At 41.4% G+C, this 12,804-nt stretch overlaps 1 protein-coding gene across 1 annotated transcript in view; it reads right to left on the reverse strand.

Moving 5' to 3' along the window:
• Positions 1–24: 24 nt before the first annotated feature.
• Positions 25–12,804, reverse strand: part of LOC120816321 (vasoactive intestinal polypeptide receptor-like) — a 16,566-nt gene continuing 3,786 nt past the window's right edge. The window contains exons 3-13 of the mRNA XM_040171860.2: positions 12,649–12,762; positions 6,513–6,622; positions 6,337–6,434; positions 5,135–5,264; positions 3,713–3,866; positions 2,881–2,941; positions 2,548–2,614; positions 2,383–2,474; positions 2,067–2,196; positions 1,504–1,545; positions 25–1,383 (exon numbers count right to left, since the gene is read on the reverse strand). Of these exons, the coding sequence (XP_040027794.1) occupies positions 1,192–1,383; positions 1,504–1,545; positions 2,067–2,196; positions 2,383–2,474; positions 2,548–2,614; positions 2,881–2,941; positions 3,713–3,866; positions 5,135–5,264; positions 6,337–6,434; positions 6,513–6,622; positions 12,649–12,762 (1,190 nt within the window). The 3' untranslated portion in view covers positions 25–1,191. The remainder of the gene's footprint in view (positions 1,384–1,503; positions 1,546–2,066; positions 2,197–2,382; positions 2,475–2,547; positions 2,615–2,880; positions 2,942–3,712; positions 3,867–5,134; positions 5,265–6,336; positions 6,435–6,512; positions 6,623–12,648; positions 12,763–12,804) is intronic.

A 12,804-nucleotide genomic window follows, 5' to 3' on the forward strand; every position in this document is an offset into this window, starting at 1 on the left:
TTTAGCTGGAGTGACACGGAGGCCCACAGTGCAAATGCTTTTAATCATCTTCATCTTTACAGCCGATAATGTACAGTACACAGTATTTACACAACATGTACATGGTGACAAATAGGAGACACGTAAGTGGCGTGACGCAAATAACACGAGTGAGGAACGTTTAAATGTAAACATCGATTTCCCGTTGACACCTGAGCACTTCAAGTCTTCAACGCAAAACTCCCCATGAATCAAGACTTTAGTCATATTTACACAATATGTAGTCATTGAAAAAAGTCATTGAAATCCATCCTATATTAAGATATTTCCAACGGGACCAAAGTAGTGGGCCGACCAATCAACCGGCAGGCTGCTAGCGGCAAACAGTACGGCACAATAACAATAATAATATTTATTAACCCATATAGAAAACAACAGAATGGAAAGCTTACAATCAAACAATGAAATCCATTGTCCATGCTACCCAGGTAATGGAAGCTAAGCAGTGTTGTTAATAACAGAATACAGCTGCTCCATTAGCTTCGGAATCGCTCCAAACCAACGTCTGCCGAGCGACCGATCACTCAGACAAAACTAAAAGCCTTTGCTATCTGAGACGTATCTCACAAGCTTTAGGGCCTCCTGTGGAATGTCGTCCGGCAGCATTTCAGCAGAGTGTAAAACTGTCCCGGACAGGACAGGGACGTCCAGCACGCTGGAGTCCTCCTCTGTGATTACTGTCAGCCTGCCATTAACGTTATTACCACTGGTCCCTTGGCAACATGGGCCATTAGGTTAAGTGCTTGGCGTCCTCTTGTATTACACCCTCTTTTAATAAACATCTTGCTCGTCTCCGGCTGTGTCCGACTGTTGCTAAACATTGGATGGAAAACACGGACCGCGAGCTCCGTTTCCCTTTTCGTCCCCAACATTCTGTAGTGTTTTTGTTGTCGTTGACTTTGTTGAAGTCGTCATACAGCAAAGCTTTACCTCGAAAGCAAACTAGTTTACAGTATGGAATATAGTTATGAAAGAAAATGATTCATCTCATTTACTAAACAAGTGTCGTGTTCTTAAAAAGCTGTCAGCTGTCATTTCTTTTGGTTATGGATTAAGAACAAAGTACCAAAATGTCACATTAACCTCCAGTAATCAATATCAGCTGCGAATGCCGCGGTGTTTACGGTAGCAGAGCGGGCAGTGAGCCGGGCTTCAGGTGGCAGAGAGCCGCTCCTGGCACTCGGACGCCCGGCGAGTCGTCGGGCTGCATTTGGTAAACGTGGTGATCTGGGTGCTGAAGTTGTTGCCGTTGCTGCCCATGGAGGGCTGCTGGTACTTGGTGTCAGCGCCCAGGAACCTCTGCAGCATCCATCTGCGCCACTTACGCTTAATCTCCCCCTGTACCTGCAAAGAGACGGCGTAAACAAAGAGGACGAGGAGGGGCCTGCAGAGGAAGGCCACTGACATTTAATGACATAAAAGGACGGTGAACGTCTGAAAGAGAGTTTTTTTCAACGTACTTACCTCACCGTTCAGAAAGCAGTACAAAACTGCAACCACAAAACCCTGAAGAAGAGAGAAGCAGTTCAAACATATCGTCCCAATAAAAAAGTACTAATGCGATAGCAGAGCTGGGGAAGCACTCAAAATGCTTGTATGAATAATGACTGTAAGATTACCACAGAGGTTCATCTTTTAGGAATGTTCCCAGGAGTTTTCCTTCTGAGCTAAAACGGTTACAAACGGAGAATTCTTTCCATCGCTTGGTTTCCATCATTGCACTTAGCGCTCACATTGAATTTAATTCTTAAATCAGCAGCCTCATTATTCAACCATATCAAATTAAACATGTCAGCTAAACAAACCAGTTACTTAATCAAACAAACGTTTTTCATGTAACTTTACGGAATCTATTTTTCATTCTGGTGCCATATTTGCGGCACAAATATTTACCTAAACATAAGATGCCAAACCTGTAAAGACGGATCAGGCGCGTTAAATCCCTCATTTCATCATGACATAGTGCCGCTTTTGTCTGACATTGGGAATGTTGACAGATTTCTCACTCACACCTTGCATGCTGTTACCTGAAAAGACCCCAAAATGAGGTCGAACACCATCCTCACTTGTGGGTGGATGTGGTTGGGGATGAAGGCAAAAATAATGTAGTTTATGCCAAAGAGAGGTATCAACAACAGAGTGGATTTAGCCAGCCTCCTAAAAAAAAAAGAAAAGTGAAATTCCTGTTCATCTACGAAAGCTTGAGTCGAGACTGAGCTCGTCTCTTTGTAAAGAGAGTCACGGTTGCTGACGGCGGACCGTCATTCATTCAGGGTCATCTGACATGAAGGCGACATGTAAAAGCACGCTGTGATAGAGGTGTTGTCTGCTGGGAAAACCTACGAATACTGATTGGATTCCTTTCTCCCGATGTCCGGGCAATTCATCTTCTGTCGCAAAATCCGGATTATGCAGATGAAGAGGAAAAAGTTGACCTGCCACAACAGTGAAACTGATTGATTTGATGCATTACGAGGAAACGCTGAAGTGGCGTTTTGAGGGACTCACGAGTATGGTGCCCAAAACCGGTGTTTTTATGATCCACCAAGGCCGGTCATCGATTATCTCCCAGCATCTGTCCAAGAACAAGAGCAAATACAAACAAGTTCTCTCAAAGTCAATCCAATCCAAACGTTTATACCTTATAAATTACTAACACATACTTTAGTATGATTATTGCATGCTAAAGCACATTTCATTTGGCGCTTTGTAAGATGGTTTACCGGCACAGACGCCACTGAGACCAAATGCAATATAAGTAAATGTGTCTTGTTTGAAGCAGCTGTATCGATACGCGACATTAATAAACCCAATGAGAGTGAAGACAAATGATTAACTCACCCGGAATCATTTGAAGAGGCCTTTGTTATCACCCACGCTGAGATAAAGAGGGTTGGAGCGCCTGAAAGAAACAAACTGAATGTGTTTTAAATGATTTCAACATTGAAATGATGTTGAGCGTTGATATAAACTATTAATGAGGCTATTTGAACTGTTGAACATCCCCAAACATGACCGTGAGCTTTATGCATGTGCATGCTGGTAATCCTTTGCATGTCTTATCTGTAGAGCATTTTGGTTAAGCTTATCACTTCTAATCACATTCATATGCTCTCTGTGCCAATATTGTCTCATCCTGTATCTGGAGTCAAAGCCTTGTTTCCATTTACCAGCTGGCACACACAACATGTCAGGTCTAGTTTCGTTATTGCCGTAAAAGAACATTTCAGTTGCAAAATCTTGATATCCACATACAATCATCAAAATAAACTGTCTTAGTTTGGGCAGGGATTCATTTGATGCACATAATATGTCTGCCTTACTTGTGCTCCTATAGAGAGGATCAAAAGCATGGAATGACGCTTGTACCGAAGTATAAAAGTGGAGCGGACTGGCAGCTCATCGAACACGGCAGCCAGACTCAGCCACATGCAAATGGAAAAGGCAACAGTGCAAAACCTCTCTTGATGAATTTACATGTTGTGATGTGTGTTGTTGCTGTCGCTGTAAAGACAAGACAAGCTCCCGGTTGGCTGATGGACGTCTCTTGCCGGTTAATTGAAGAGTTCTGGCAGTTACTTGAGACTGAATAGATTTCAAATGTTCCTGCAAATGAGCCTGCGCGAGCCGTCTCTAATCATCGAGGTAGGGTATATTATGGTATGGAACTTACCCCAACCCATTAGGATGTACCACCAGAAGTACTTCCTCTCGGAGAAGAAGGAGACGGCCAACAGAGTGTGGAGATACAGGCCCTCCACCAGCAGCCAGAAGTAACTCGCCATCACCCCAAACTGGAAGAAGACCACCGCTGCCTTGCAGCTGACCTACAGGAGAACCATGATGTCAGCGGTTACCAATGAATGTAGTTTAATGCAAACCACAATGCACTTGACAAACTAAGCTGCCAGCGGATGAGGCTGCACGGTGAGCGTTCTTAGTAAATTCATTTAAAATGAGTATTGACGACTCGATTAAGAGAAAACTTTCAGTTTGACTTTTAGTCAATCAGCAGAGAGGATACAGTTATTATCCAAAGTAATACGAGCAAAGTTTGCTAATGGGCGCTGAAATGCTTTAATTTGCACTTAAATTGTATTTGAGATTCATGTTGTAATTCTAAAGCCCCTCAAATATAAACTCACGTTGGTGTAAAAACACCAGTGAGGCGACACTCTTCACGCTTCTTCTACATCCATCATACAAACCAATGGTTTCTTCTAATGTGTCACAAGTGTCAATCCAGTTTGAGATCCATTCCTTTTAGGTGTCACTTTGACTGTTCATACAATAGTAAAGTATTTCCCCAGACTGACTAGTGTTCTTCGCGAGTAACCTGATCTTGATGGGATGAATTGGTTCCTTTTTAATGTGTTGCCTTTTTGTATTTGTTAGTTTAGAAACAGTTGAGGACGGGCAGCTGTGTTTGGACCAGGACAACCTGTGTGCCATGAGGGATACAAAAGGAAAGCCAGCCATTAACAATCAGCACTTAGAGGTTGTAAAGCAGGTGCCCGGTTCTGCTGGTCTAATGCTCCTCGGTAAGCTGAAGAGCTGGAGAACGAGCTGAAAAACGCCGCTGACGTCAATCAAATAAGAATAACACAGCTTTGGTACCAAAGTGCACCTCCACTGCAATACAGCGGCTTATCTTATCGCAGCTCCTGTTTCGGTATTGTTTCCATGGTCATGTTGCCGAGATGAAATGATTAAAGTAGATAGCGGAACTTCAAATGTGATTCATGGACAAAGCTCTCTTTAGTTGAGGCTTAATGTTCAGCAAACAGGAACTGGGCCAGGATCCTGCTGGAGAGATGAATCAGGAGGGGTTGTCTCAGGAGTGGAAGGGACTTGGCAAACACTGCTACACCCACGAGCACTTGAGCTCCTACATGTTATGTAAACTGAGAGACGAAGCATTGAAGTCAGTAACGTCTCAGAGAATAATTAGCTTGATAGGACAGAAAGCGCCCGCTGCTGGCATGTCGGATGGAGGAGTTAACTTGATCTATGATACGGGGCTTTGATGCTGAACAGAATCAATAATAACATAAAGTGGCGTGTTGGTGAGTGTGAAGAAGTACACAGTACTCACAGGTAACTCGCAACTTTCTGTCTCCACGACGTGATACAGAACCCCGTCCTTGATGAAAACCGCCACAGCTTTCAGTGCGAAAGACACAAACAGATGCAAGTGGATGTAGTTTCGTGTGCAGTGCAGCTTCCTGCGAAATAGGACAAGTTAACGGTTATATGATACACACACAACTCTCTTCACAAAAAGTTTATGATTAAAGATCTCAGATCAACTGTTTAAATAACCTATCCCGAAGAACTAGTGATACTTTGTGTTGTAAGGCATCAAAACATGCAAACGGAAGGAAATATCCACCTTCACAGAATAGTCATCACAAGCACTGCATGAACACGGCTATTTCTTTGCAATGTGCTGTTGTTTCAGTGTCAGGCTATATGTAATTGTCACAAAGGCTTCTATTGGATATAGAAGGTAGTTTACCAGTGAAACATACATATATATATATATATATCTTGCAGAAACAAGTGTGAAACTTCCTTGACATCCTGCACAGACGTAAACAAGAACAAATCAGCTTGTTTTTGCAAAGAAGATGTCACTTATGTAAATCCTCCCTCCTGGGTGTCCTCAAAAAAATGCCTTCCTGCTGATCGTTATGGGTGAATCGCATAAACGCATCAGCAGGACGGGTGCAAAGACACACAGCATCAACTATCTGCCTGAAAAAAGGGCGTCCACAGCTGGACGTAAACAGCTTACGCTCTTCACATCCTGTGTCACCGCTGTAAAGTCCAACCCATTGGCATTTTATAAACCCGAGGTGTAAACACACATCGTGTTGTTTAGCCCATCGCGCACAAACAGTCCAACTGCGAAAGCACACCGTACTGAACAGACTGCGTTGTATAATAGAAGCCACACACAGCAGCCTATCTTGGACTTATTATTGGCGGGTACGGTTTGTTCACACTTTTACTCTCTCCAACCCCAGGACTGAAGGTCAAAGGGAGCTGTGAGCAGCAGCAGCCCGTCTAAGTGGTTTGACTTTATGGCTCCTCGCTTTGTTTGAGAACTGTTGCAACAGCAGATAATGTCAAATTTGGACATCTAGTTCAACAAAATCTGGCAGCGTGACATTACGGTGTGTAAAGCCTCAATAAAATGTATGGAGTTGAGGGTTTTATCACTCAATGATGGAAAAAGCTGTTTGACTGTCATTACACAGGGACATTAAGTAGCATTTTGATTCATCTCCTTACCGAAAGAGACACAGGACGATGATGGCCATCGTCAGAGAAATGAGGGACACGCTGTGACCAATGGTGTAACCCACTTTGATTGCGCCGAAGAACTCTCCCTGCAAAAAGAAACTTAGTTTGACATCGAACATGAAGTCAGGGCGCAAGCACATGTGGTCAGAAAGGATTCGCCATACCGACTTATTATCATCCATGGTGTTGTTGGGATTGTAACCACAGTCCAATACGTATGAGTCTATGCTGAATGGGGTCCAACCAGCCTCAGTGCAGGTTTTTGACAGGTTACCTAATGAGCAGAGGGACAGAGCGAACATTCAACACCACTGATGCAAGAATTCAAGTCATTGCTTCGGCAGATTTTATGTGTTTTAATTAGAATTAATTAAGCATCAAAATTATAATATTGTATGGATGTGTGTGTTGGAGGTGGGAAGAGATGAATAGATGAGCCACAAGGCAAACCTTCTACATTTACACTCTGGCTTAATTACATCCCAATGGGATTTATGCGTCTCCCTGGAATACCCTCAGATAATAAAAGGAAATGGATGCAGTGGCTGAAGGGGATCAGACATGCTGGTACAGGTCCCATGTGTATTGGCCTCCATCTGTTGCTTGATGACTCCCAGGCTGCACACACAGAAGGAGGCCAGCAGATGCATATTTTACTCTGGCCCGCCCACCGGGGCAGAAGTGAAAGGTCCGAGGGCATTCGAGTAACCATAAAAATAAAAATAGAAAAATGAAAAGCAGAGGGCACTTTCCTATGAGAGACGGTTAAAGTAGACATACATAACAGTATATTAGCTGAGAGCTTACTAGAGTACAGTACAGTTTATAATAAACTCTCACCAGAGTACAGTAAAGTGCAGCATGGTACCCTACGTGACTATAATTTACTGTAGTCCAGTACAATATTGTAGACTCATCAGGGTACAGTTCAGTAAAGCACAAGAGACTAAAGCTGAACTAGAGCACAGCACAGTGTAGTCAACTTAAGCTTACAACCAAGTTCATTAGACTACAGCTTACTGGGGTCAAAACTAGAGCTCAGTACAATAAACTAGAGCTCAGTACAATAAACTAAACTATAGCTCACAACAATAAAGTAAACTAGAGCTCAGTACAATAAAGTAAACTACAGCTCAGTACAATAAAGTAAACTAGAGTTCAGTACAGTAAAGTAAACTAGAGCTCAGTATAATAAAGTAAACTAGAGCTCAGTATAATAAAGTAAACTAGAGCTCAGTACAATAAAGTAAACTAGAGCTCAGTACAATAAATTAAACTACAGCTCAGTACAATAAAGTAAACTAGAGCTCAGTATAATAAAGTAAACTAGAGCTCAGTATAATAAAGTAAACTAGAGCTCAGTACAATAAAGTAAACTAGAGCTCAGTACAATAAAGTAAACTAGAGCTCAGTATAATAAAGTAAACTAGAGCTCAGTACAATAAAGTAAACTAGAGCTCAGTACAATAAAGTAAACTAGAGCTTAGTACAATAAAGTAAACTAGAGCTCAGTATAATAAAGTAAACTAGAGCTCAGTATAATAAAGTAAACTAGAGATCAGTACAGTAAAGTAAACTAGAGCTCAGTACAATAAAGTAAACTAGAGCTCAGTACAATAAAGTAAACTAGAGCTCAGTACAATAAAGTAAACTACAGCTCAGTACAATAAAGTAAACTAGAGCTCAGTATAATAAAGTAAACTAGAGCTCAGTACAATAAAGTAAACTAGAGCTCAGTACAATAAAGTAAACTAGAGCTCAGTATAATAAAGTAAACTAGAGCTCAGTACAATAAAGTAAACTAGAGCTCAGTACAATAAAGTAAACTAGAGCTTAGTACAATAAAGTAAACTAGAGCTCAGTATAATAAAGTAAACTAGAGCTCAGTATAATAAAGTAAACTAGAGATCAGTGCAGTAAAGTAAACTAGAGCTCAGTACAATAAAGTAAACTAGAGCTCAGTACAATAAAGTAAACTAGAGCTCAGTACAATAAAGTAAACTAGAGCTTAGTACAATAAAGTAAACTAGAGCTCAGTATAATAAAGTAAACTAGAGCTCAGTACAATAAAGTAAACTAGAGCTCAGTACAATAAAGTAAACTAGAGCTCAGTATAATAAAGTAAACTAGAGATCAGTACAATAAAGTAAACTAGAGCTCAGTACAACAAAGTAAACTAGAGCTCAGTACAATAAAGTAAACTAGAGCTCAGTACAGTAAAGTAAACTAGAGCTCAGTACAATAAAGTAAACTAGAGCTTAGTACAATAAAGTAAACTAGAGCTTAGTACAATATAAACTAAAAAAGTAAACTAGAGCTCAGTACAACAAAGTAAACTAGAGCTCAGTACAATAAAGTAAACTAGAGCTCAGTACAATAAAGTAAACTAGAGCTCAGTACAGTAAAGTAAACTAGAGCTCAGTACAATAAAGTAAACTAGAGCTTAGTACAATAAAGTAAACTAGAGCTTAGTACAATATAAACTAAAAAAGTAAACTAGAGCTCAGTACAACAAAGTAAACTAGAGCTCAGTACAATAAAGTAAACTAGAGCTCAGTACAATAAAGTAAACTAGAGCTCAGTACAGTAAAGTAAACTAGAGCTCAGTACAATAAAGTAAACTAGAGCTTAGTACAATAAAGTAAACTAGAGCTTAGTACAATATAAACTAAAAAAGTAAACTAGAGCTCAGTACAATAAAGTAAACTAGAGATCAGTACAATAAACTAGAGCTCAGTACAGTAAAGTAAACTAGAGCTCAGTACAATAAAGTAAACTAGAGCTTAGTACAATAAAGTAAACTAGAGCTCAGTACAATAAAGTAAACTAGAGCTCAGTACAATAAAGTAAACTAGAGCTCACCACTGTCCAATAAGGTACTATGGTACATTACAGTACTTCCTTTAGTTCAGTAGAACCAGGTAAAACTATGTGGAGTGCAGAAGACTACAGCTCAGTAGAGTAGAGCTCTGTAGAGTACAGTGAGTATGGTAAACCAGAGCTCAACAGAACAGTGTAGAGGTCTAGAGATCTACATTAGCGCTCGATCGAGTGCATGGGAAAGTGAAACGCAAAGTAGGGCACTTCCAATTGGTGGGCGGGAACGGTTCTGCTAGAAAGTAGTCAGGAACTACTCAAGAGAGCAGAGGAGACCTGAGTAGAGTGGAGCTCTATAGACTGGAGCTCAAGAACACTTCAGAAGCCTGTAGACTCAAGTGAACCTCGGAGCTATTCGAGCTCTGAGGCTTTAGGACACTAGAGTTCTGTATATAAGGTGAAACTCCTCAAATAGCGCTCCAAGTGCACGTGTTGGACAAAGTATTAAGCTACAGTTTACATATTTAAGTCAATTTTCCTTAATAACAGAGGGAAAATGTGACCATGGTCAGATGTGACACTAATAATGATTTAGATTGAAAGCCATACTCACAACTTCCATTCATAATCTTGTCACCAGCAAAAAGCACAAATCTACATCACAGTCTCCTATTGTGTAATATTTATCTGCAGAATTTCCACATATTCTTTTCTGGGAGAAAAGGAGCTGCGTGTGTTGGCGAAAACATTAATCCTTAAACTGAAATCCATTGTCAAAAGCCAAATGTAGGACATTCCTCACATTTCCCAAGCGAATCGCTCCACGGCCACTATCAAATAAGACCTTGTTGTGAAATGATCAACAATCCAAAGTCTTTGTTTGGCATTAAAATATGGTCAGCTCATAAATACCTGAGCGTATTGCAGAGAAGACGGAGGCTTAGCTTCCTCAAACAACATGACAGGACACAAAGGCGGAGATAAGCCCGTGCTGTTTCAGCCCATGCCACCACTGGATTTGGCTTGTTTGAGGGATTGCCAGAAGAATGCTTTCATCATCGCCCTAAAAGAGGACTGCGAGGACTTCTAGTGACATCCACGACGAGGAGAGCTCAAACCAGTTAATCACCTTCATCATCATCATTTCCATTTTTAAGGTTTTAGAAGGAAAAAAGGCTTTTCTGTCAATGTTATAAGTGCTTTTTCTTTCCTTGTTATATTATGGATGAAGATTCATATTAGCATGCAAAGATTAGCTTTAGCTTAGCTTAATATTATTGCATGTAGGTGAAACCGTTGACAGCCTGTCACTCTGCTTGCATAGAGGGTGAGTCGTCCGTGTTATTGAAAGAGATTAATGACTGCTTGTGTGTGTGACTGTGTGTGACCTCGGCCTACAAGGTAAAGAGTTCATGAGAATGGCAAACCCTATCTCAACCAGATTTATGACCACAGTCTGTGGCGCCATGTTTCGTAACGCTCGTTTTTCTAGGCTTATAAATTCACGGTGTGTCAATAGCTTACGCCATTACCAAAGGGAAAACATATGATAATAGGCACTGTACCACATTCCCATTGTGTTTCTCTAACTCTCAAGGTTCTGAAACCTTTTCAAAATAAAATGAATACATTGTAAAAACGTGCTGCAGTCAAGCTACTCAAACAAGGTGGTTTTTATTAGTTCCTGAAATGCACAGTTCACCATCATCCCTTAATGAAGTCCTTCTCACTTGACCCGAGAGCATAGCGGGTACAACCTGAGGATCTACAGCATAATTGAGGTCATGCATATCAGTGCAGCACAGACACCTTTCAGTCCCATCTCGTTCTCTTAAGGCCCCTTTGCTTCCTCCTGGTCCATGTTGATTCTGAGACCCTTTGACATGTCGGTAAAATATCCCTCTTCTGCCTTCAACCCTGCGAGTACTCTTTACTCATGTCTAAGGTCACACTATCCCAGGTGCCAGAAAGCCCCTCTCCTACGCATGCTGATAAATCCTGAATATACTGTCTGGATTACAGGGGCAGGAACACCTTAGAACACCTTAGAACACCTCGCACGTGGGCGAGGGCACTCGGTTGTGTAAGAGCACTCAGTTACAGCGGAAATCTGTAACTTGCTCAAAGCACAGAAAGGAACATCTAGCTTGTGAGGCTGGTCAGCCAATCTGATTTAAATGCAGTCACACTCAAAGACAATCAGACAGACCTATAAGAGTGTTCTTTGCATTCCAAGCAGACTTTGTAGCAAAGCCTCAGGCTTAATACTCAAAATGTGACATGATGGCAAAAAGGGGCTGCACGGTGTACCGCTGTAAGACTTTCTGTACGGTATGAATTTCATACCGGTGTTACACGGTAACAACTGGCGTTGCTCTATTTTTCATCGTGAAGCACGCAGCAGGCGGAGCTACTTGTCTTACGTGTGTTGAGATTATGGTCATAACTTTATAACAACAATGAATAATCCACAACAAACACTCTTTAACGGGGTAAAACACCACCACAACAGCTTGTGACGCATAAACAAATTGTAACACTTATTAATGTACATTTATAAAAATGACCCCGTCAAACTCTCTGTTGCTACGTGAAAACACGGATAAGAGCGACACAGGAGGAGCAACGGGAGACCAGAGATGCACCAACACAACACAACGTAAATCAGATCAGAAAGTTAGATTGCAAAGTCTGTCGAGCCAACACGCTAACACGCTAACACGCTAACACATCGGCCAATGCAAGTTGGCCAGTGAGCGGCGAAGAGCTGATGAATGAATGTGTTCACTTGAAAAAGCAAAACCCTCACGTAGCGTCAGAATCGTTCTTGATACTGGGACATGGATCCGTGGCCCTAATGGCAACTTCTAAAGCTGTTGTTACTAGTTCTTGTGATTAATAAAACAAAGGGCGACCGCTCATCGAAGAATTAAATGCTCACCAGTGTTTTTGCAAGACTCTTCCATAAATGAAAGTTTCTCAAGGCCATAAAGTTCAAATTGAGCTGTACACAAATAAACAACTCCATCAACTCCAACAGCGTGATTACACTCAGGAGAATGAATTCATGGAGATGTGCAGGAAACAAACTCAGCCAATAAATCCTCAAGAGGTTTCTCTTATGACTACAACTATTTCCCTGTGAGGCTTCTCCTGCACAAGGACAGCAAGTAAACAGAATGTGTCTTTGATGCGTTGGATGAGTTGTGTTTTATTTTAGTGTGATGTGTGATTGTGAGCCACTGTGATGCTGCTCTTTCTATGCTGTTTAAACAATAATGGTAGTTAGTTATTGAGAATCTGCTCTTTCTTTTTTACGTGTTTTAAGTTGAACTACTGGGTAACAACAGTCGTTTATCAGTCATACACAAAAACGTGTAACTATGACAACCGCACAGAGAGGCACTCGCTTGCCTTGCCGTCCCCCCCAGTGTCTTTACCCGGACACAGAGGCACATCCACGTGGTCCATACACATTCTTACTTGTGGAAATGTCCCCGGAGAAGTAGAAAAGATATTTTGGACAGGGGACGGTGACCACCTGTCCAACATCAGCACTCGGCCAGCAGGTGATCTTGTCCCACATTCCTCTGCAACCTGACCAAGGGAGAGAGAGAGAGAGAGAGAGAGAGAGAGAGA

The sequence above is a fragment of the Gasterosteus aculeatus genome, chromosome 3, assembly GCF_964276395.1.
Source record: "Gasterosteus aculeatus chromosome 3, fGasAcu3.hap1.1, whole genome shotgun sequence".
NCBI classification, from domain to species: Eukaryota; Metazoa; Chordata; class Actinopteri; order Perciformes; family Gasterosteidae; genus Gasterosteus; species Gasterosteus aculeatus.